The sequence below is a fragment of the Diceros bicornis genome, unplaced genomic scaffold (assembly GCF_020826845.1).
Source record: "Diceros bicornis minor isolate mBicDic1 unplaced genomic scaffold, mDicBic1.mat.cur scaffold_124_ctg1, whole genome shotgun sequence".
NCBI lineage: Eukaryota > Metazoa > Chordata > Mammalia > Perissodactyla > Rhinocerotidae > Diceros > Diceros bicornis.
Window position 1 is genome coordinate 632,665 of NW_026691044.1, and position 25,098 is coordinate 657,762.

Genomic DNA, 25,098 nt, shown 5'->3' on the forward strand with positions numbered 1-25,098 from the left:
CCTCCATTGCTCTAAAGTGAGCTGTGATCCATCTCTGTCTCCTTCTGGTCGGGGTGCAGTCTTCTGGGGTGATGACTGGGGCCAGCCACCTTCCATCTCGTTGCCTCCCCCCTGAACACCCCTCCACTCTTCCCCTCTGCTTTCCCTTCTGCTTCCCCACAAAGCTCCCTACATCCTCCCTCTCCTTTAATCCTTTATGTTCACCCCAGCTCTTGCTCAGCTCCTCTCGCCTTCTCTCCACAGCTGACACCTATGGAGCTGTGGCCCTGACTACTACCAGTGAGTATTCCTGGCCCTCATCTCCTGGGTTCCATCCCCATTTGGGGTTGGGGAGCAGTGGTTCTCCTGCACCCGCTGTCCTTGGTGAGAGAAGGACCTGGAAGGGCCCTAACTCATCCCTTCTCTCTCTCCGTGTTCTGGTGGAGAGTCCCAGCCCAGGGTGAGAAAGCCTTAGTGACAGACATATTCTCCACCACATTCTGACCCCACGTGGTTTTCACTTTAATTCTCCTGAAGCCCCGCCCTTGGTCCTCCTTTTCCAGGTATCCCATCCGTCTGTCCAGTGTTCTGCCCGTCCATGTGTCTCTCCTCTGTGTTCAGTCTCTCTTGTTCACATATCTCTCTCTCTCGGGCTCCTCTCATCCACAGGCTTGCTCATCCCTCTACTCACACAGTCACCCCTCCCCTCACTCTCATGTATGCTTCACCTGTGAATGGTGGTCCTGGGACAGCCACTGCTGGAGCCCGGGTGAGCCTGGGGGCTCCTCCCACTCTGTCCCTCCCTGATGACAGCCCTCGCCACAGCTCCCGAGCCAGCCACCACGTCCCTGCATACTTCATCATCACCTGTGCCACCAGAAGCCACCACAGGTGTCTGGGGGCCCCTTTTCCTTCCCAAGAGAAGCTCTCCGGCCCCACTCCTCCACCAGCCAGTTGTGATCCAGGAGCTGGGCAGCCACAGTGTGAGATTCTGGTTTTGAGGAAATGGTGCTGATCACAAAGATTATACCAATGGTTCAGTCTGAGGCCAGCCCTCAGAGAGCCCCTAGCCTTGTGAAATTAACACACCAATATAACACTGTGTGGGAGGTTTCGGGAAGAGGCACCTGGCATAGTTTGCAGAGGAAGAGCTTGCTAGAGAAAGTTGCACCTGAATAGAGTCTTTAAGAATGAGCAGGAGGGACCCAGGCAGGTAGAGGATGAAGAGTTTTTCTGGCAGAGAGGATTCCATGAGCAAAGGCTTGCACCAGAAACAACATCCCCTATGGGGAGAATTGAAATGAATTTGGGTTGCGTGAAGCATGGAGTTTAACCCGCAGTAGATGGATAAAATGAGACTGAAAGGTCAGCAGGAGCCAGATTGAGTAGAGCCTTGAGTGCCAGGTCAAGAAGGTTGAACTAAACACTGAAGGCCATAGGGAGCCACGGGTGGTACTGGAGCAGTGGTGGCCCTAGTGAGGTATTCATTTCAGAAAGATTCTTCTAGTGGTCCATGTAGAACATCCTTTAGACAGAGCATCCAGTGAGCCTGCTGGGGTGTTGGTCCGGGTGAAGGAAGTTAAGTCCCCTGAGCTGGGACAGGGATGGAGAGGGAGTGTATGTGAGGACCAGTGTTCAAGGTGAATGGGTGTTACTGGGAGGGAGGAGGAGCTGAGCAGATGTGCTGGTTCTGACTTGGGTGACCACACGGGTGGGTGGTGGTGCCTCTGGGAGAGAAGACGACAGATGATAATGAGTGCAGGACTCTGGTGTGGTCTCAGGCCAGCTCTCAGTGATGGCCATCGCTCTCCCTCTCGTCTTGCAGCTCTGGGGCACAACCTGAAGACCCTCACAGTCACCTTCCCCATCTCCACCCTCCAGTATTCATCAGACAGGAGCAATGGCTCAGCCACGTTCAACTCCACTGAGAGGGTCCTGCAGAGCCTGGGGAGACCCTGGTCCCAGCAGCTCCTGGTGGGTTAAATCCCACCCAGCCCCTCCCCCAACCCCTGTCCCTCCTGCTCATCCTCCTCCTCCTTCCTCCCCAGCTGGATCCTTGTTCAAGGAGAGCAGCCGGGGCCCCTTCTACACGTTTCAGACCGGTCTCCCTCAGGTAAGACCCTCCCCTGAGCATTTGCCCCTAATGACCACTTTTGTGACCACCCCTCTCTCAGTCTCCCCACTGTCCTCCCATTTCCTCCTTCCTGTTCTGGCCCCCACTCCAGAGGTTTCAGGACCTCTCTCTAGATTCCCCACGTACCTCTCTCCCCAGGCCTGAGAAGGATGGGGGAGCCACCTGAGTGGACGCTGTCTGCACCCACCGCCGTGACCCCTTGGGCCACCATGCCTCTGTGCTGGGAGCTGACAGTCTCCACGTGTCTGCTCTTCCTCTCGGTGGCTCCAGGCTCTGCACCCTGGAGTTTATGCATGCAGAGAGAACACCAGCTGCATTTCCCCAGCATCAGCTGGAACCTCAGCAACCTGGAGCCCACATTCTCGGAGTACACCGCCCTGCTGAGGGACACCCAGGACCAGGTGGGGTCTCCCCTGTCCCGTCTCTCCTTGCCCTGAAGGCACCCTCATTCCTCCGTCTGACTTACATCTGTTACATGGTTGTTTCAGTCCTTCACTTTCCCTGCGTGTCTGGGTTCTCTCAGTTTCCAGAGGTGATGTCCTAGCTGCCTTCCCCATTTCTCACATGGGTAAACTGAAGCTCAGAAAGAGGAGTATTGTGTCTAAGGTCACACAATGAGTTAGGGGCAGAGCCAGGATTTGAAATCAGGTCTCCCTTGCCCCAAGGTCTGTGATCTTTCACCGGCTCCAGTGGCCCCCTGCGTCTCCAGGAGACCTCCATCTCTCCCACTCTCCCTCGCGTTTGTTCTAGGTCACCAAGCTCTACAGAGGCAGCCAGCTGTGAGACATATTCCACTCCTGCCTGGTCACCGACTTGATGTAGGTTGAGGATATTGGAAGCATTGGCTGAGCTGGTGGCTGATGGCTCTGAGCTCCCGTGACACATCCTTGATCTGGAAGTCACTGACATGGTGCCCATTCTCCCCCACATCCCTGTCAGCTAATCCTACCATCTCCTTCCATAGGTTTTCGGGGGTTGAGAAAAGCATTAACATTTGGGGCCACCAACCTCCAGCATCCTCCTCCTCCTCCTCTTTTGGAGACTTTCAACAAATATCAGCAGTCTAACTGTGCTCTCCAATAGTGGAGCCACTAACCACATGGGGCAATTTAAATTTTTTATACACCTCTTGGGATACGATTCACATATTGTGTGTGGGGGGGGCTGTATTTTTTAGGTTTTTGTATATACAATATCTTCACCTCTGCAAAACAAATAGTTTTACCATTTCCCTTCCAATCTGGGTTTCTTTTATTCCTTTTTCTTGCCTAATTGCCCTCATTAGAAACTCTAGTACCTGTGATTAAGATATCAGATGAGGGAAGACATCATGGTCTTGTCCCTGGTCTTAGGGGGAAATTTTCAGTCTTTCCGCATTGCATATGGTGTTAGCTGTGGGTTTTTCATTGAAGCTATTTATAGGTTGAGAAAGTTTTTTTCTATTCCTAATTTGTTGAGTGTTTTCTTTTTTAGACATGAAGGGTGTTGTATTTTGTGAAATTCTTTTCTATGTATATGGTCGAGATTACGTGGTATTGGCCGTTATTCTATTAATATGGTGTATTACATAATCAAGTTTTCAGATATTAAGCCACCGCTCCAACTAGAGGTGAGAGATTCAGACGTTCTCAAGTCTGTCCTGGGCGTGCCACATTCCTGAGCCCTTGTGGCCTTCTAGATGCCCACAAATACACTGGAGATTTTCAAAGCCCCCTGTGGACATCTCATTCCCCCAATTTTTCTTCTAAGTTTTTGGCTCACCTCTTGCCTGCCTCTCCTGGTGTCACTCCCTCAGGCAACTACAATAGAAAACAATTAGCCCTGATTGTTTTTAGCAAGTGCCCTGGGGACAGACTTTCCTCCCTGGGCAAGCTCTGAGTCTAGTAACAACAAGCCCTGAACATGGGGCGTTTTCGGGGAGCTGCCAGGCAGGTCAGCTAGTTGCAGTTGGGTGGGGAGAGGTCTTTTCAGAGCTCCACACCCATTATGGCTGCTGTGCTGCGGGTTGTCTCAGCCACCATGGTTCTGAGACTGACGGTTTTCAAAGTTATGGAGGATATTGTGAGAGCAGGATGGGAATAGTGCAAGTTATAGTGCCACGAAGTTTGCTCCCTTTATCAAGATTCCACCGTGTGTCTTCACTAAACCCTCCTCAGAGTCTTACAAGCCTTTGATTAATTTCTAGACTTCTGAAAAGTTGATTTCGACCATTTTTACCAGTGTTCTCATTGTTTTTATGCATTTGCAGAAGTCCTTACTCCAAAGTTTCAAAAATGTTCTCCCTGTGGTTATTTGTTTATAAATTAATTACTTGAAATGAAATTACATGGGAAATTCAGTTCCTCACTCACACACACTAGCCACATTTTAAGTGCTCAATAACAACATGGGGCTAATAATGAGTGTATTTGGTAGTGCAGGCAAATGTTTACATTATTGCAGAAAGTTCTCTTGAACAGGACCCAGAAGCAGGGAATCTAGATTCAGGGTAGAATTCCAGACACCCTTGTTCATCCCTTGTGTCCTTCCAGGTCTGTCCCCCACAGTAACCACACTGGAGTGGACTCCCTGTGTACCTTGTCGCCTTGGCACAGAGACTGGACAGAGTTGCCATCTATGAGGAATTCCTGCAGCTGAGCCAGAATGGTACCCAGCTGCAGAACTTGACCCTGGACAGGAAGAGTGTCCTTGGGGATGGTAAGGCTCCCTGGTCATTGGGAAAGGAAGTGAGGCCTTTCTGGGGACTCTGGATGCCTGGGGCTGAGAGAGCATTGAACCTTCTCAGGCTGGCAGGAGGTGGCATAGTCCCCCAGTCTTTACCCACCGTTGAGAGAGAGAAAAGGACACCGGTGTAATATAGGAGGCCCTCACTTTCTCCTAGACAGCTCTGTGACATAGTAGTCACCTCCCTTCTCTGGACTTTTGTTTCCTCATCTCTGCACTGAAAACCACTGGGCCAGATGGTCAGTGAGGGCCTCCAGCTGTGTGTGAAGCAGACTTACAGGTTTGGGGGTCATGTGGTTACTGATCCACAGGCTATAGTTTGCCAAGTCCCGCTCTAGATGAGCACCAATGTGCTAGAACTTTCTGCAGTGGTGGAATGTTCTATATCTGTGCTGTCCAGTGCATAGCCACATATTGCTGTTGAGTGCTCGAAGGACGGTATTGGGACTGGTCTTTATTGTTACTGAGTTTTAATATTACTGAGGTACCAGAATTTTTATTTTATTTAACTAAAATTAATTTTAATTCAAAAAGAGACTTTTTGCTGCTCCATATCAGACAGCACACCTCTAAGAGGTTGTCTGGCTAGAGGTACAAGAAGGGGGACATGCACCCTCCCCCCAAGCCCACTGGGTGCTGTGTGTCCTACCCTCCTGGAGTTTATGTTGTAGCTGGCAATAACAAGAATAGAGAATTGAAAATTATCAATTAATTGATGTGAAAAAACTCATACTTGCAGGCGGAAATCAGAGAAGTCTTCCCGCAGGATATTACATTGTAGGTTAATCCTAGAAAATGAATATTAAGCAAATAGATAAAGGAGAAGGGGATGAATGTGTTTCTAGGCAGGGAAGAACACTTTTGAGTGGGAATTTACAAATTTAGAGAGATCCCATAGGCTTGCCAACTGTGATGACCCATTCTCCCCCCGGCCGTCATAAGAAAGTCCAGCTCAAATTCAATCCTCTGTGCCCAGAGTTATGAATTTGGTTTAATTTACTAAACTTTTGTTCTGTGATAATGGTCTTGGATTTTGTAGGAATGTGTGGTCACGTTTTAGAGATGGAAACTAAAATGGGGTGAAACATGATGATGTCTACTTGACTTTAATATTTCATTGAAAACATGGGATGAATCAAGGTTGGCAAGTGTTAATAATTTATACATTGATAAAATATTGTTTTAATTGGATGGAATATACATGGTTAAATCTAGATGATGGATGTTTATGAGACTGTTCCCTTTATTTTTCTGTGTCTAAAAAGTTCTGTTAAAAAGAGTGAACCACACTCACATGCATTCTCCATTTGATTCACTTCCAGAATATTCTCCCAACAGAGAGGACACCTTGACTGAGAAGCCTGGTAAACCTGCAGGAAGCCCCAGCCCACGGTAGGGGGCGAGTATCTTGATGCTGTGCCTCATCGAAGAGAACCATGCGCACAGGGTCTTGGATGATGAGGAAAGTTGGCCAACCCTTGTCAAGGACAGTTGAGGCACAGTGGGGTCAGCAGGAGCCCTGGGGCGATGACAGGAGGTGGCTCACCCCACCATTTGTCTCCCCAGACCTCCCCTTCTGGGCCCTCATCCTCATCTGCCTCCCGGGAATCCTGGTGCTCATCACAGGCCTGATCTGCTGTCTCCTGGTAAGCCATGACGTGTTGCTTGTCTTCTTACTATTGGGTTATAAGAGCTCTTTATATATTATAAATCCACGTCCTTTTCTAGGGATATGTATTGCAGATGTTTTCTCCCAGTCTGTGTGTGGCTCGCCTTCTCCTTCACAACATGAGTCATTGGGTAAATGAAAGTGACAGTCATCATGAGATTCCACCACACTTGAGGATGGCTAAAAGTAAAAAGACTGACTATAGCAAGTGTTGTTGAAGATTTCAAGTCACTGAAACTCTCATCGAGTGCTGGTGAAAAATAGCTTGGATGCGTCTTTAATAATTACATAAGTCTACCCAGCCATTCCTGCCCTAGGAATCTATCCAAGGGAAATAAACCCGTAGGTCTATACACAGACTTGTACACACATGTAGATAACAACCTATTTATAGTATACAAAAACAGAAAACAACCCAAATGTCCATCTACTGGTGAACGGATACACAAAGTGTGGTATTTCCCCACAGTGGAATACTATATAACCATAAAAAAGGATGAATTATTATTTTTTTCTTTTTTAATTATTTTATTGAAATTATAAAGGGTTTTAACATTGTGTAATTTCAGGTGTTCATTATTATTTGTGAATTTCTGTATAGACTGCATCGTGCTCACTAACAGTAGTCTAACTTTTATCCATCACCATGCATATGTGCCCCTTTAACTCTTTCACTCAACCCCCAGCCACCATCCCCTCTGGTAACCACTAATCTGTTCTCTTTATCCCTGTGTATGTTTATCTTTTACATATGAGTGAAATAATGCATATTTGTCTTTGTCTGGCTTATTTCATTTAACATCTTACCCTCCAGGTCCATCCAGGTTGTTGCAAACAGGACGATCTTGTCTTTTGTTTCTGGCTGAGTTGTATTCCATTGTATATAATACATACCACATCTTCTTTATCCATTCATCTGTAGCAGGGCACTTGGGTTGCTTCCATGTCTTGGCTATTGTGAATAATGCCTCAGTGAACACAGGGGTGCATAAATCTCTTTGAATTGTTGATTTCAATTTCTTTCGGTGAATACCCAGTAGTGGGATAGCTCAAAAGTATGGTATTTCTATTTTTAATTTTTTGAGAAATCTCCATACTGTTTTCCCTGGTGGCTGCACCAGTTTGCATTCCCACCAGCAGTGTGTGAGTGTGCCCTTTTCTCCTTATCCTCTCCAACGTTTGTTATTTTTTGTCTTGGGAATTATAGCCATTCTGATAGGTGTAAGGTGATCTCTCATTATAGTTTTGATTTGAATATCCCTAATAATTAGTGATGTTATACATCTTTTCATGTGTCTGTTGGCCTTCTCTATATCTTCTTTGGAAAAATGTCTGTTCATATCCTCTGCCCATTTTTAGATTGGATTGTCTGTTTGTTTCTTGTTGGGTTGTATGAGTTGTTTATATATTTTGGAAATCAATCCCTTGTCAGATATGTGATTTGCAAATATTTTCTCCCAGTTGGTGGGTTTTCTTTTCATTTTTTTTTTTGTGAGGAAGATCAGCCCTGTGCTAACATCCGTGCTAATCCTCCTCTTTTTTTTCTGAGGAAGACCGGCTCTGAGCTAACATCTATTGCCAATCCTCCTCCTTTTTTTTCCCCCCAAAGTCCTAGTTGATGGTTGTATGTCATAATTGCAGATCCTTCTAGTTGCTGTATGTGGGACGCAGCCTCAGCATGGCCGGACAAGGGGTGCGTCTGTGCGCGTCCAGGATCCGAACCTGGGCCGCCAGTAGCGGAGCGCACGCAATTAACCACTAAGCCATAGGGCTGGCCCTGTCTTTTCATTTTGTTCATTGTTTCTTTTGCCTTGCAGAAGCCTTTTAGTCTCATGTAGTCCCATTTGTATATTTTTTCTTTTCTTTCCCTTGCCTGAGTAGACATGGTATTGGGAAGGGTGCTGCTAAGACCGATGTCAAAGACTGTACTGCGTATATTTTCTTCTAGGAGTTTTATGGTTTCAAGTGTTAGATTCAAGTCTTTTATCCATTTCGAGTTAATTTTTGTGTATGGTGGAAGATAATGATCTACTTTCATTCTTTTGCATGTGGCTGTCCAGTTTTCCCAATAGCATTTATTGAAGAGACTTTCCTTTCTCCATTGTATGATCTTGGCTCCTTTGTCAGAGATTAACTGACCACAGATGTGTGGTTTTCTTTCTGGGCTTTCAGTTCTGTTCCATTGATCTATGAGTCTGCTTTTGTGCCAGTACTATGCCATTTTGATTACTGTAGCTATGTAATATATTTTCAAGTTAGGATTGTGATGCCCCCAGCTTTGTTCTTTCTTCTCAGGATTGCTTTGGTTGTTCGAGGTCTTTTGTTATTCCATGTATATTTTAGGATTCTGTGTTCTATTTCTATGAAGAAGGTCATTGGGATTCTGATTGGGATTGCATTGAATCTGTAGATTACTTTAGGTAATATGGACATTTTAACTGTGTTTATTCTTCCAATCCATGTGCATGGAATATCTTCCAATTACTTCAGGTCATCATTGATTTCTTTCAATAATGTCTTCTAGTTTTCATTGTATAGGTCTTTAACCTCTTTGGTTAAATTTATCCCTAGACACTTTTTTCTTTTTGTTGCAATTGTAAATGGGATTGTATTCTTGAGTTCTCTATCTGTTAGTTCATTATTAGAGTATAGAATTGCAACTGATTTGGTAAGTTGATTTTGTATGCTGCAACTTTGCTGTAGTTGTTGATTATTTCTAATAGTTTTCTGATGGATTCTTTAGGGTTTTCTCTAATTACAATCATGTCATCTGCAAACAGCAAGAGTTTCATTTCTTCCTTTCCAATTTGGATTCCTTTTATTTCTTTTTCCGGCCTAATTGCTCTGGCCAAAACCTCCAGTACTATGTTGAATGGGAGTGGCGATAATGGGCACCTTTGTCTTCTTCCTGTTCTCAGAGGAATGGCTTTAAGTTTTTCACCATTAAGTATGATGTTGGCTGTGGGTTTGTGATATATGGCCTTTATTGTGTTGAGGTACTTTCCTTCTATACCCATTTTATTGAGAGTTATTATCATAAATGTATGTTGGATCTTGTCAAATCCTTTCTCTGCATCTGTGGAGAGGATCATGTGACTTTTATTCCTCATTTTGTTAATGTGGTGTATCACATTGATTGATTTGCGGATGTTGAACCATCCCTGCATCCTTGGTATAATTTCCACTTGATCATGGTATATGATCCTTTTAATACATTGCTGTGTTCGATTTGCTGATATTTAGTTGAGTATTTTTGCATCTGTGTTCATCAGTGATATTGGCCTGTAATATTCCTTCTTTGTGCTATCCTTATCTGCTTTTGCTGTCAGGGTGATGTTGGCCTCATAGAATGAATTAGGAAGTGTTCCATCTTCTTCAACTGTTTGGAATAGTTTGAGAAGCATGGGTATTAAATCTTGTTTGAATATTTGGTACAATTCTCCAGAGAAGCCATCTGGTCCTGGACTTTTGTTTTTTGGGAGGTTTTTGATGAGCATTTTGATCTCTTTACTTGTGATTGGTCTGTTCATTTACTCTATTTCTTCTTGATTCAGTTTTGGGAGGTTGTAGGAATCTAAGAATTTATCTATTTCTTTTAGGTTATCCTATTTGGTGGCATGTAAGTTGTTCAGTGTATTCTCTTACTGTCCTTTGGATTTCTGTGGTATCTGTTGTAATTTCTCCTCTTTCATTTCTAATTTTATGTCTTTGAGCCTTCTCTCTTTTTTTCTTAGTGAGTCTGGCTAAGGGTCTGTCAATTTTGTTTCAATCTTCTCAAAGAACCAGCTCTTTGTTTCATTGATCCTTTCTACTGTTTTTTTAGTCTCTATTTCATTTATTTCTGCTCTAATTTTTATTATTTCCCTCATTCTGCTGACTTTGGGCTTCATTTGTTCTTCATTTTCTGGTTCTATTAGGTGTAGTTTAAGGTTACTTATTTGGTATTTTTCTTGTTTGTTGAGGTGCGCTTGTATTGCTATGAATTTCCTTCTTAGAACTGCTTTTGCTGCATCCTGTAAGAGTTCTTTTGTTGTCTTTTCATTTTCATTTGTCTTCAGGTATTTTTTGATTTCTCCTTTGATTTGTTCATTGATCCAATGGTTCTTCAGTCACGTGTTCTTTAGTCTCCACATATTTGTGACTTCCCCATCTTTTTTCTTGTAGTTGATTTCTAGTGTCATAGCATTGTGGTCAGAAAAGAGGCTTGATATGATTTCAATCTTAAATTTATTCAGGCTTGCCTTGTTTCACAACATATGGTCTATCTTTGAGAATGTTCCATGTGCACTTAAGAAGAACATGTATTCTGCTGTTTTAGGAGGGTATGCCCTATATATATCAATTAAGTTCATCTGATCATATGTTTCATTTAATTCCACTATTTACTTGTTGCCTTTCTCTGCATGATCTATCCATGGATGTAAGTGGGTTGTTCACGTCCCCTGTTATTATTGTGTTGCTGTTAATTTCTCCCTTTAGGTCTATTAATAGTTGCTTTATATTCTTTTGTGCTGCTGTGTTAGGTGCATATATCTTTATAAGTGTTATGTCCTCTGGGTGGAAAGTCCCCTTTATCATTATATACTGCCCCTCTTTGTCTCTCATAGTCTTTTTTATCTTGAAGTCTGCTTTGTCTGGTATAAGTATGGCAACACCTAGTTTCTTTTATTTGCCATTTGCTTGGAGTATTGTCTCCCATCCCTTCATTCTGAGCCTGTTTGTTTTTAGAGCTGAGATGTGTTTCCTGGAGGCAGCATATTGTTGGGTCTTGTTTTCTAATCCACCCCAGCACTCTGTGTCTGTTGATTGGAGAATGCAATCAATTTACATTTAGAGTGATTATTGATACATGAGGGCTTAATCCCACCTAATCTATATTTCCATTGTTTCTCTTCCTTTGTGTTTCTGACTACCATTTCATTTTGGGGGTTTTCTGTGGAGGTTTCTCTCTCTTTTTTTTTTTTAATTGATGTTTTAATGGTTTCTAAAATTGTGAAATATTGGGTTGTACATTTTTGTTTGTCCATCACCATATATATGACTCCCTTCACCCCTTGTGCCCACCCCCCACCCCCACTGCCCCTGGTAACCACAGTCCAGTTTTCTCTGTCCATGTGTTGGTTTATATTCCACATATGAATGAGATCATACAGTGTTTGTCTTTCTCTTTCTGGCTTATTTCACTTAACATATTACGCTCCAGGCCCATCCATGTTGTTGCAAATGGGACGATTTTGTCTTTTTTTATGGCTGAGTAGTATTCCGTTGTATATATATACCACATTTTCTTAATCCAATTGTCAGTCGAGGGACACTTAGGTTGCTTCCACTTCTTGGCTATGGTGAATAATGCTGCAATGAACATAGGGGTGCATAAGCCTCTTTGGATTGTTGATTTCAGGTGCGTTGGATAGATTCCCAGTAGTGGGATGGCTGGATCATAGGGCATCTCTATTTTTAATTCTTTGAGGAATCTCCATACCGTTTTCCATAGAGGCTGCACCAATTTGCATTCCCACCAGCTGTGTATGAGGGTTCCTGTTTCTCCACATCCTCTCCAACATTTGTTGTTTTTTGTCTTGGTGATTAGACAGAGTTTTTTGAAATGCCTAAAACCAGTAAGTTTCACAGTCTTTGCCAAGGGGCTTTGAGTGTGTCTTCGGGCACACCTTCAGCCCTCATCCAGGCAGTTTACGATTCCACCTTGACCTTTACTAAGTGCTTGCACAGAGCCTCCGGGCAAGCCTGAGGTGAGAGCTTAGGCCCTTCTCAGGACTTTTCCTGAGCATGCCCAAGGCCTGAGCGTGCAGGTGGCCATCTGGATTTCCAGGAGTGTGTTGGAGCTTTTCAAAGCCCCCTATGGACATCTTGTTAACCAGCTTTTCCTTTTAAGGTTTTTAGTTAGCCTGTTGTTTGCCCAACTGTTATCTACTGCCCAACTTTTATATACAGCCTTGATGTTAAACAATTGTCTCTGATTTTTTTTTTTTTTTTTTTTTTTTTTGTGAGGGAGATCAGCCCTGAGCTAACATCTGATGCCAATCCTCCTCTTTTTTCTGAGGAAGACTGGCCCTAAGCTAACATCCGTGCTCATCTTCCTCCACTTTATATGGGACGCCGCCACAGCATGGCTCGACAAGCAGTGCGTCGGTGCATGCTGGGGATCCGAACCGGCGAACCCCGGGCTGCCGCAGCAGAGTGCGTGCACTTAACCGCCTGCGCCACTGGGCCAGCCCCTGTCTCTGATTATTTTTGACAAATACCCCCAAGGAGAAGGCTTTTTGCACTGTGTGAGCTTCAAGTCAAGTCAAAAAAAGACAGTCTTGTGAGTGTAGCCTTCCAGGAAACCACCAGATAAGTCACGTAATGACAGTTCTCTGAGAATGGGGTGTTGAAGGAATTCCATCTCTTTTCCACTCCTTCCAGTAGCTGTTAGACTGCTGGGTTACAGGCTGTGGATTTTCAAAGTTACCGCAGACCTGAAGAGTGGGAAATGAGAATAGGACAAGATAAAGCACCATAAAGTGTACTGTTCCTACCAAGATTCAGTTGTTTTTCTTGAGTAAATGCTCCCCTGATTGCTGCAAGCCTGTGGTTAATCTCCAGAATTCTAAGTTATTTTCCAGTGTCGAAGATGTTTTCCAGTGTCACTGTTTCTTTTATGAAACATAGAATTTTGAGAGGTTCTTATTCTACCATTTTCTCTGACATCTCTGTTCATTTGTTTTTAACATCAAAGTTGTTTCTTTTATTTTTTGGAATAGAAGAGATGGTATATTTGAAGAGAAGCAACACCTGATTCTGTTTCAGCTGTGTTTATGGCATTTTCTGTCTGAACATTTGGGCCTCAGTTTTTCCATATGCAGAAAAGGGGTGCAAATATGTCTCCCCATCTATTCTGTAGGGCTCTGTGAACTAAATGCTACTGTATATGTGGAGATGCTTTGGTCTCTTTGGAAGAAAAGCACTTAAATTCCTCAAGGCTTCAGGGTTGTTACTTCCAGTTCTGCTTCCCACTGTGCGTCCTTGATCAAGCCACTGAACCAATTGCTTCTGTTTCTTTTTCCACCTCTCCCCTCCCCTCTCTCTTTTCAAGGAAGAGACAATGTTCATTCTCCTGATAGACGTGCCAGTAAATTTAAATTGCTTTAAATGTATTTAAAATTATTTGAAAATGTTCAGGAAAAACTGTTGTTGTTATTTGAGGTTGACTAGAAATTATGGCTGTTTGCACATATGCAGAATATTATAATGCAATCTTGAATGTTATTATTGGAGGGTTTTTTATATTACACATATTACCAGAAATAGAGTTTTGAAACCTCTGGTAGTCCTTTGTATGCATCTCTTTCTCTCCCTCTCCCTTTTTTTTTTTTTCCATCAGGTACCTTCCTAGCTCCATCAAATCTGAGCATCTCTGAGGAAAGTGGCTAGAACTCACAGCTTTTTTTTTTTTGCTTGTGCTAAAATATACATAACATAAAATTTACCATCTTAACCACATTTAAGTGTACAATTCAGTGGCGTTAAGTACATTCACATAGTTGTGCAATGTATGCATTTCTTTTTGAAAAATATAGATTCCATAGTTCCTTGACAATATTTGCTTTGTGAACCAACACTGTTTTTAAAATTAAAGAGTATGGACTATACCAGTTTTTTGCTCATTCATTTTGTAGGAAGCCGTGAGTTTTATAAACATGGTAGCTGTTGATTTCAATGGTGATGCTTCCTTTTCCTCATTTCATTTCTGAAAACAACCTAAACAACCTAATTGTTCATACACAATACATTTAACTCACGTCTCTTTTGGTGCTGCAGGTTGCAATGCAGGCAGGGATTAACTTGGGGACAGCTGTGTCAAGAGGATTGTATCAACCAGCAACAATCTTTATGGGCCGCCAAATGTCAGCCATCTCAAGCGCTGGAGATGTTAGTACAGAGCAGAAATCTCCCCAACCCACGAAGAACTTCAGAACAATTCTTGACCCACGTTCACAGCAACAGACAGCCCAGAGCAGTGATGTGACAGACAGCTATGTAGTCTGCACTAATAGTGGCACACAGTGCTTAAATAAGTCTGACAAAATAGATGGAAGGACATCTCTTCAGATTGGTGAGAAAACGCCAGTCACAGCCAGCCCATTGTCTGAGGAGGAACAGACTCATTGCTTGGAGATAGGAAGCAACTCACGTCACGGCAAGAGTAATTTATTTGAAAGCAAAAAGTCTGCTGAACTCCATTCCCTGTTACGGGGAAGATTACGTCCAGGGAGCAGAACCACTGATTTAAAGTGTGACAGTTCCAGCAGATCAGGGGCATCAGAGGGAGAAATACTGACACGGGAACATATTGAAGTCAAGGAAGACAGTGCCAGACTACCAGTCGCTCCGATATCAGTCTCAGAATACTGTGCATCTGAAAGTAAGTGTTCTCAAGAGAAGCATTCTGCTCAGGAAGGTTTCTCAGGTGGGGTGAGAGGCTGAGATTGTTTGCTGATTTTTGTTGGTATTTAGTTTTTCTGGGTGGTAGTGGTCTTATGTAAGAACAAAGTGTACTCTCTAATTTTATCTTTTGTCAAAAAACAAAGTACAGTGGTGACTTTGCCAACAAATTCCATTCTAATGAATTCTTAAATATGTATGTGGAAATATTCTTACAAGCGAATTCTCTGATTTTTAAACTCATTGTTATATTTTTAATATATTTAATAAAATATTTTTAATGAGTTTTTAAATACTGTAATTAATCATGGATCGTTTCTACATGTTTTAACTGATGAATAATCCCATTCCGTGAGGTGGAACGTCTTACCTCGCTTCTCCCTGCACTTAGTGATCAGTAGTCTCTTCATATCCCCTCTTCCAGATCATCCTCCTCACGGGGACCCCGAGGCACAGAAGCCCTTCAGGAAAATGCAGCAACAGCAGGAAGAGGAAAGTCTGAGCAGCAGCAGTGACCTCACAGTTGCCGTAAGTGAAGATGGTCTGATTTTAGAGAGTCCAGAACCACAGCCAAATCCGAATGACAAGATGGAGGGAGAAGATGGAATAGAGGCCTTAAAATTAATCCACTCTGAGCAAGAAAGAGGTGCCATATCCACCGAAAAACATAATTGTATTTTGCAAACTCTAAGCTCTCCTGATTCAAAAAAGGAATCCTCCACTAACTCACCAACAAGAGAGTAAGCCATTGAATTTTTTTTTACTATTCTGTTTTTAATTATAGACATTTTTAGAGATCATTCCACTGGGAATGTATTGTCGAACACTCAGTCATGAATGTATAAGTTCCTTACTCATAAATAATCTCTTAGCAAAGGTCTAATTTGCTTTCTTTTCTTTTTTTATAAAATAGCTTTAAAAGTCTGAATATCATTGAAATCATGGTGATTTGCAGTTTATAATTATATCCAAACAATCCCTGGTTAATTCATAAGTCATTCCCCCCACCCCTACCCTCCAGCCTTTTAAGAAAACAAATCATTTTGAAGTTGTGGTAACACAGAAGGTGACAAACGGTTAAACTTACTAGGAATTCAGCTTTAGAGGCTAGGAACTTTGTATCTAATTAATTTGCTTAATCCTAATATCCCTTGCCATGGTGTCATTTTTGTCATACGATTAAATATGAGTTAATAAGTTCTTCTAAGTGTATATCTAAGCCAGCTTTCCTTTTCTGAATGTAAATATGAGGACACTGGAATCTTTAATGTTAAATAGGAACAACATCAGTGTTATACATTTTGAGCACTTATTATAATATCCAACTCATGAAAGCTCATGTATAATTTTTTATTATTGATTGGAGGTACTAGGTGGAATTGTGTAGAAAACATGGAAACTGTTGAAAACCAATTCTGCAATGAAAAATAACTCTAATAGCATCAAATCTCTTTTAGGAGTGGAAGGAACCTACGTAACAAACTAAGGTAGATCTCGCCTTTTAAAAATGAGGAAATCAAGGCTAGGGGCATAGGAATGACACGGAGGCCGTTGGGGCAGACCTTCCATACAGCCTGCCTCCCCAACCCACATGCCACCACTAGAATTTTCTGTTACACTGTGATGCCATCACTCTTTCTTTCCAACAGTCCCAGCAACAGTGAAAAGCCAAGTGGGCATCCTTGTATATGAGGGGATATGTTCTCTTTTAGAGCAGCGTTGCACCTTTAATGTATTGCCTCTTACCATTCATTATCTACTTATGGTGAAAATTTTAATTTATAGTCTGATTGACTTTAAAGTGATGTTCAAGAAATATTTATTAATAGCACATCCAAGTACAAAGTACTTGTACTGTGGATGGAAGAACCAACATGGTTCCTGTCATTGGGAAATTTGATTTATTAGAGTGGCAAGCCAAATGGATTTTTTTGTGTGTGTGTGAGGAAGATCGGCCCTGAGGTAACATCTGCCAATCCTCCTCTTTTTGCTGAGGAAGACTAGCCCTGGGCTAACATCCATGGCCATCTTCCTCCACTTTATATGGGACGCCGCCACAGCATGGCTTGACAAGTGGTGCGTCAGTGCGCGCCGGGGATCCAAACCAGCGAACCCCGGGCCGCCGCAGCGGAGCGCATGCACTTAACCGCTTGTGCCCCCGGGCTGGCCCCCCATTGGATTTTTCTAGTAAGAATACTTCTCTCGTCAAAGAGGTACAGGTATTATATACTACATCATCAGAAACTTTATTACTAGAGATAGAATGTATCTGTTTTGGGTTTCGTATTTGTAGGCTTCTTTTTATAGCAATTCATTGGACAAGTAAGTAGTTTGGTGGATTAACTGGGGGACTAGCGTACTTACCCAGGACTCAGGCTTTTTCTGAGATGAAAAAAGTTGGGTATGTGTATAGAATTAAGAATGTTCTCTCTCTCCTTCTCCTATATGACTGACTTTTTCCTATGATCTTAAAGCCAAGTTCCTCAGAATTTTGGGATATAGTTTTCCAAAATTTGTTAGAAAATATGGGCATTTGGGGAATTTTTGAATAGTTTGTCCTAATGGAATGGTCCCAGGATGAAAGGTCAGTCAGCAATGGTTGTTTTCTGTCTGTTACCAAATTTGAGCCCATTGATTTTTCTGTGGTAAAAGTACTACCCAGGGGCCGGCCCTGTGGCTTAGCGGTTAAGTGCGCGCACTCCGCTGCTGGCGGCCCAGGTTCGGATCCCAGGCGCACACTGACGCACCGCTTCTCGGGCCATGCTGAGGCCGTGTCCCACATACAGCAACTAGAAGGATTTGCATCTATGACATACAGCTATCTACTGGGGCTTTGGGGGAAAAAATAAATAAATAAATAAACAAAACAAAAAAAAAAGTACTACCCAGGAATAGGTTGAAGGTGGTTTAAATGATCCTGGTTAAACTGCTGACATCCTCACCGCTTTTGAGGCGCTGCGTTCTCTTATTTCCTCTTTAGCATGAGCTCTTCTCCTTGCTCTGAGGGTTAATTATTCATCTGAGACTATAGTGTCATATTTACAGAGCTAATACTATGACCTCAAAGGTTCATTATCTCAGTTTACTTTAGGGTCTGTTGGGGGCCTGGAGAAAAGTCACTTGAATGAATTTTAGTTAACAAAGATCGAGAGATGGGACAAAGGAAGACACATAGAAGGATCTGAACAGGAAAGCGGAACCTCTGATTTGATGAGAATGATGATAGATACTATGTTTGAGCACATCTATGTGCCAGCTGAGTTGCTGACCTTGAACATAAAACTTGGTCTTAAGCTTCCTGGCAGTGAAGGGAAACTAGATGTGCAGTATGCAGCGTAGTTTCCATCTGAGGAGAAAAGTGAAATCAAGGGTGACTTTTGGTGGTGTTTTCTCTTGTTTTTTGTTTGTTTTATTTAAAAAAACTTTTTAACAGCTTTATTGAGATATAATTCATGTACCATACAATCCACCCATTTAAAGTGTATAATTCAAGAGTTTTTGGCATATTATATTATTAATATTTAAATGCTGTGTTAAAATGTATATAACATAAAATTTTCCATTTTTAAGTGTACAATTTAGTGACGTTAATTATGTTCATGATATTGTACAACCATCACCACTACCTATTTCCAAAACTTTTTTGTCCCCCTTATATATTTGTCCTTTTGGTCTATTTCAATTCACATAACATTTTCAAGATTCATCCATGTTGTAGCAGGTATCAGAACTTCATTCCTTTTTAGGCTAAATAATATTCCAGTGTATGGATATACCACATTTTGTTTATCCATTCATCTGTTGATGGACATATGGATTGCTTCTCTGTTTAAAAGCCAAGCATCTTTGAGAAGGTTCATGACCCACCCCCATGGATATTTCCAGATAATTGAAGACCAGCTTGTGCTTCCTGCACAGTTCCTTCATTGCAAGCTATAATTCACATTTCTCACAAGGAAGCATATTAGAATGAAGCTGAGTAAAAGCAATGTTGTTAAAAAGGAGGACCTTGAATCTCATTGTTAAAGAGTAGTTTGCTGCAAACATTGGTACAAAGCTCCATGACCTAAAACACCAGACATTTATTATTTTTCAGGTGCCAGGTGGTTGGCCCAGTGTCATTTGGGGCTACAAGAATTATTTGGCCAGGTGTCCCTTATCGTCCAGTAGAGTAGTCCAACCTCAGTCACCTGGTGGTGGTAGCAGGGTTCCCAGCACAGCAAGAGGGCAAGCCCCAGTGCACAAATGCTTTAAAGTGTCTGCTTGTGTCAGGTTTGCTCATGTCCCATTGGCTAAAGAAAGTCACAGGACCCAGCCTAGAGTCAAGAGGTGAAAAAATATAATCCACCTCTTGATGGGATGAGTGGCAAAGTCACATTGCAAATGATTGCACACAGGAATGGGAAGATTACGGTTGCTTTTTGCAATCCACCACAGTACTTGAGGACAAATTCAAATGAAGATAACCTCAGTGTGAGTCAAAAGGGTCAGGAAAGGTTTTATCCCGGGGTATTGATGCAGCATCTTGAAGGCTGTAAAGGCTTGAATAAGAAGGAGGAGGGAAAGGAGTGAATGAGGTCTGGAGGAAGAGTGCAAGAAGGAATGCAGATACAGAGAACACAAAGGGCGTGGGAGGGCAGAGCAAAGCGTGTGACTAAGGGCTCATTGAGCAGGGCTTGTTGGAGTAAAGGTTTAAAATGTTGCCTGGGTCATGTTTGAGAAAGACCTTGACTATCAGGGTAAAGAATTTAAAGTTCCTTCTCTGTGTTTTCCAGAACTATTGAAGGTTATTTTAAGAGAAGAGTGGTATGGTGAGTAACTTGATTTAGGAGAATTAATCTGACATCATTAGTTTCATCAGGATTAATTGTATACACTGGTGGGCAGAATTCTGAGATGGCCCCTGAGGTTCCTGCCCCCTGATGTACACTCTGTATAATCCCCTCACTTTGCGTGTGGGCAGGACTGTGAGTTTGAAGGATTTCCTTTCTGTGATTAGGCTATGTTACGTGACAGAGGTGAAGAATTTTGCAAACATAATGAAAGTCCCCAAATCAGTTGACTTTGAGGTAATCAAAAAGGAATTGTTCGGGATGGGCCAGACCTAAACAGATCAACCTTTAAAAGGGACTGGGCACTTACTGAAATCAGATTCAAAGCAGCTGAGATACTCTCCTGTTCACCTGAAGAAGCAAACTTGCCATCTTGTGATGAAGGCCACGTGGCAGACGATGGTATGTGCCCTGTGGGAGCTGAGGGCCTCAGTCCTATAGCCACGAGGACCTGAATTCTGCCAACAACCAGTGAACTTGGAAGAGGACCCTGAGCTTTAAATGAGATTGCCTATGAGGAGATGATAAAGATTAAATGAGATCATAAGGGTGAAGCCGTTATCCAATAGGGCTGGTCTCTTAAAAGAAGAGGAAGAGACACCAGAGCTTTCTTTCTCTGCCATGTGAGGACACAGTGAGAGGTGGCCATCTGCAAGTCTCACTAGGAACCAAATCAGCTGACACCTTGATCTTGGACTTCCCTGCCTCTAGAATTGCAAAAAATAAATTTTTGTTGTCTAAATCACCCAATTTGTGATATTTTGTTATGGCAACCTGAGCAGACTAATAAACCTGGCTAGAGGTTTATCCATTTTGTTGGGTTTTTCCCCAAAGAACCAGCTTTTTGTCTTTTGATTTTCTTTATTGTTTGCCTATTTTCAATTTCATTGGTTTCTGCTCTAAATTTTATTACTTCTTTTCTTCTGCTCACTTTGAATTTAATTTGCTCTTCTCTTTTCTAGTTTCCTAAGGTGGGAGCTTAGATTATTGACTTTTAGAGCTTTCTTCTTTTCTAATGTGTGCATTCAGTGCTATAAATTTCCCTGGAAGCACTGCTTTCACTGCATCCCACAAATTTTGATAAGTTGTATTTTCATTTTCGTTCAGTTCAAAATATTTTTAAATTTCTTCTGAGACTTCCTCTTTTACCCATGTGTTTAGGAGTGTGTTGTTTAATCTCCAAATATTTTGAGATTTCCTAGCTATATTTCTGTTATTGATCTCAGTTTAATTCTGTTGTGGTCTGAGAACATACTTTCTATGACTTCTGTTCTTGTAACTTTGTTGAGGTGTGTTTTATGGCCCAGAATGTGGTTTGTCTTAGCAAACGTTCCATGTGACCATGTGTATTTTGCTGCTGTTGGATGAAGTATCTTATAAATGTCGATTAGATCCAATTTAATGGTGCTATTCAGTTGAGCTATATCCTTGCTGCTTTTTACCTGCTGGATATGTTAGTCACCGACAGAGGTGACTAAATATTCAACTATAATAGTGGCTTTATCTATTTCTCCTTGCAGTTCTATCACTTTTTGCCTGTGTATTTCAATGCTCTGTTGTTAGGTGCATACACTTTAAGGATTTTTGTGATATTCCTAGGTGTAGATTTTTTGGGTAATTATCCTACTTGGTGTTCTCTGAGCTTCCTGGATCTGTAGTTTGGTGGTATATGTTGTTAACTTCGGAAAATTCTTAGCCATTATTACTTCAAATATTCCTTCTGCTCCTTTCTCTCTTTCTCCTCCTTCTGGTATTCCCATTACTTGTATGTTACACCCTTTGTAATTATCCTACAATTCTTGGATGTTCTGTCCCATTTTTTTTTCATTCTTCCTTCTCTTTGCATTTCAGTTTGGGAAATTTGTACTGACATATCCTCAAGCTCACTGATTCTTTCCTCAGCTATGTCCAGTCTATTGGTGAGCCCCTCATAGATGGTCTGTTTTGAGTTTTATGTTTAGTTTTTTGGTTTTGAAATTATGTAGACCATTTAAAATTAATTATTTTTTATAAACCCCTGTATTAAAGAACCAAACTGTTCTCTCTTCTAGTTATAGTACCTTAGTTGAAAATCCCATTTTGTAATTCCATTTTGAGTCAACCAAAATTTCCTGAATACCTAGTAGGCCCAAAGCTCTGTACTGTGAGGTATGGGGTTGTAGCAATCTGAAATATGGCTGCAAATTCTTCAACACTCCTCTTATTAAAAGATGGGATCTCTCTCCCCTTCCCTTGAATATGGATTGGCTTATGACTGCTGCAACCAAATAGAGCATGGTAGAATTGATCCTCTATGACTTCCAAAGTTGAGTTATAAAAGGCCGTGCAGTTGCCACTCTTTTTGCTGGAACATGTGTTCTTGGAACCCTGAACCACCATGTAAGAAGTCTGACTATTCTGAGACTGCCGTGGTAAAGAAATTATGTGTAGGTGCTCTAGACTGTGGTCCCAGCTGTGCCCATCCTTGCAGCTATCCCCTCCAAAGTACCAGACATGTAGGCGAAGCCTTCTTGGACCCTCTACCAAGTGCATCCACCAGCTGATATCACTGAATAACCTCTCTCAATAATACCTAAAACAGAAGAATCCACTCAGCCAAGCCCTGACTGATTTTCTGATCCACAAAGTCATTAGATATAATAAAATGGTGGTGTTTTTTTTTTTATTATTGTTTTTTTTTTTTGTGTGTGTGTGTGTGTAAGGAAGATCAGCCCTGAGCTAACATCCATGCCAATCCTCCTCTTTTTGCTGAGGAAGACTGGCCCTGAGCTAACATGCATGCCCATCTTCCTCTACTTTATATGGGATGCCGCCACAGCATGGCCTGACAAGTGGTGCGTGGTGCCCACCCGGGATCCAAACCCAGGCTGCCAGCAGCGGAGAGCGCACACTTAACCACTACACCACGGGGCCGGCCCCAAAATGGTTGTTGTTTTAAGCTACAAAGCTTTGGGGTAGTTTGTTACGAGTCTATAGATAGCTAGTATAGGACTTTGTTCATTTAACATTAAATATTTACTGAGTGCCTACTCTGTCCCAGGCACTACTCTTGCTCTTATGGTATTTATGATCATGCGTGTGGAGGGGAGGAAGAAAACACAAACCAATAAACAATCTGTGTGAAAATATTATGACAAAGAACGAGCAGGTTAAGTGCATAGAGAATGCATAGATGCAATTTAGTGTAGGATACTCAGGGAAAGTCTCTGTGGTGATTTGACATTTGAGAGGAGATCTAAAGTGAGTGAGAGTAAGCCACATTAAATTGTACCCATGCCTTCTCTGTCTATTTAACCTGCTTTATTCTTTGTTACCTTAATTTTCACCCTGGTATATTTGTTTGTTTATCAATTTATGTTTCATTTCTCTCCTTCAGTGTCTTGGAGATGAGTGGGATATATCTTGAGGACGAGAATACCATGCAGCAGGAACAGCAAGTACAGAGGCCCTCTAGTGGCAGCATACGTGGTATTTCTAGGAACAGCAAAGAAGCCAGTGCAGCTGGACCACAACAGGTGAGTGAGGAAGGTAGGAGATGGAGTGAGAGAAATATCAGTGGGCCACATCACGAAGGGTCTTGTAGGCTGTAGGAAGAACTTTGGATTGTGCTTCAAGGGAGGTGAAGAACCACTCTGGCTGCTTAATGGAAAATGAACTGTAGGGGACAGGGTGGGAGCAAGGAGACCTGTTTAGAGAATATTACAGTAATCTAGGGAGTAGGTGGTGGTGCCTTGGGTCAGGGTGGCAGCAGTGAGAAGTGTCAAATTCTGGATATACATATATTTTTTGTGTTTAAAAAAAAATACAGGGCCGGCCCCGTGGCTTAGCGGTTAAGTGCGCGCGCTCCGCTGCTGGCGGCCCAGGTTCAGATCCCGGGCGCGCGCCGACGCACCGCTTCTCCGGCCATGCTGAGGCCGCGTCCCACGTACAGCAACTAGAAGGATGTGCAACTATGACATACAACTATCTACTGGGGCTTAGGGGGGGAAAAATAAATAAATAAAATAAAATAAAATAATACATAACATGAGATCTATCCTCTTAACATTTTTTAAGACTTTATTTTTTGGAACAGTTTTAGGTTCACAATAAAATTAAGAATTAGGTACAGAGATTTCCTATATACCGCCTGCCCCTACACATACATAGCCTCCCCCATCATCAATATCCTACACCAGAGTGGTACATTTGTTACAACTGATGAACCTGCATTGACACATCATAATCACCCAAAGTCCACAATTTATATTACAATTCACCCTTGGTATTGTACATTCTATGAGTTTGAACAATGTATAATGACATGTATCCATCATTATAGTATCATAAAGAGTATTTTCACTGCCCTAAAAATCCTGTGTGCTCTACCTATTCATACCCCCACCCCCACCCCCTGCTAACTACTGATCCTTTTACAGTTTATAGTTTTGGCTTTTCCAGAATGTCATATTCTTGAAATCGTATAGTATGTAGCCTTTTCAGATTGGGTTCTTTCACTTAGTAATATGCCTTTGAGGTTCCTCCATGTCTTTTTGCGGCTTGATGGATCATTTCTTTTTAGTGCTGAATAATATTATGTTGTCTTGATGTACTGCAGTTTATCCATTCACCTACTGGAGGACATCTTTGTGACTTCCACATTGTTGGCAATTATGAATAAAGCTGCTGTAGACATCCATGTGCAGGTTTTTGTGTGGATGTAAGTTTTCAGTTCATTTGGGTAAATACCGAAGAGTGCAATTGCTGGATTGTTTGGTAAGACTATGTTTAGTTTTATAAGAGGCTCCCAAACTGTCTCCCAAAGTGGCTGTACCATTTTGCATTCCCATCAGCAATGAATGAGAGTTCTTGTTTCTATAATCCTTGTTAGCATTTGTTATTGTCAGTTTTTTTGGATTTTAGCCATTCTAATAGGTATGTAATGATATCTTCTTGTTTTAATTTGCTGTTCCCTAATGACATATGATGTTGAGTATCTTTTCATATGCTTATTTACCATCTGTATATCTTCTTTGGTGAGGTGTCTGTTCAGATCTTTTCCCGTTTTTTAATTGGGTTATTCGTTTTCTTATTGTTGAGTTTTAAAGAGCTCTTTGTATATTTTGGATATAAGTCCTTTATCAGATGTGTCTTTTGCAAATATTTTCTCCCAGTCTGTGGCTTGTCTTCTCATTCTCTTGATGTTATCTTTTGCAGAGCATAAGTTTTTTAATTTTAACGAAGTCTAGCTTATTAGTTATTTTGTTCGTGGATCATGTCTTTAGTGTTGTGTCTAAAAAGTCATCACCAGGGCCGGGCCCGTGGCTTAGCGGTTA

The 25,098-nt window shown here is 42.0% G+C and overlaps 3 protein-coding genes across 3 annotated transcripts in view; 2 read left to right on the forward strand and 1 right to left on the reverse strand.

Annotated features, from left to right (window-relative positions):
* Positions 1-25,098, reverse strand: part of LOC131402530 (adhesion G protein-coupled receptor E4-like) — a 494,190-nt gene that overhangs the window by 406,092 nt on the left and 63,000 nt on the right. The gene's annotated exons all lie outside the window — the stretch shown is intronic.
* Positions 1-25,098, forward strand: part of LOC131402526 (centrosomal protein kizuna-like) — a 283,064-nt gene that overhangs the window by 202,050 nt on the left and 55,916 nt on the right. Inside the window, 2 exon segments of the mRNA XM_058537229.1 lie at positions 14,328-14,931; positions 15,376-15,691. Coding sequence (XP_058393212.1) covers positions 14,334-14,931; positions 15,376-15,691 — 914 coding nt within the window. The 5' untranslated portion in view covers positions 14,328-14,333.
* Positions 1-25,098, forward strand: part of LOC131402539 (5'-3' exoribonuclease 2-like) — a 141,438-nt gene that overhangs the window by 9,711 nt on the left and 106,629 nt on the right. Inside the window, exons 2-3 of the mRNA XM_058537234.1 lie at positions 2,028-2,092; positions 6,446-6,483. Of these exons, the coding sequence (XP_058393217.1) occupies positions 2,028-2,092; positions 6,446-6,483 (103 nt within the window). The remainder of the gene's footprint in view (positions 1-2,027; positions 2,093-6,445; positions 6,484-25,098) is intronic.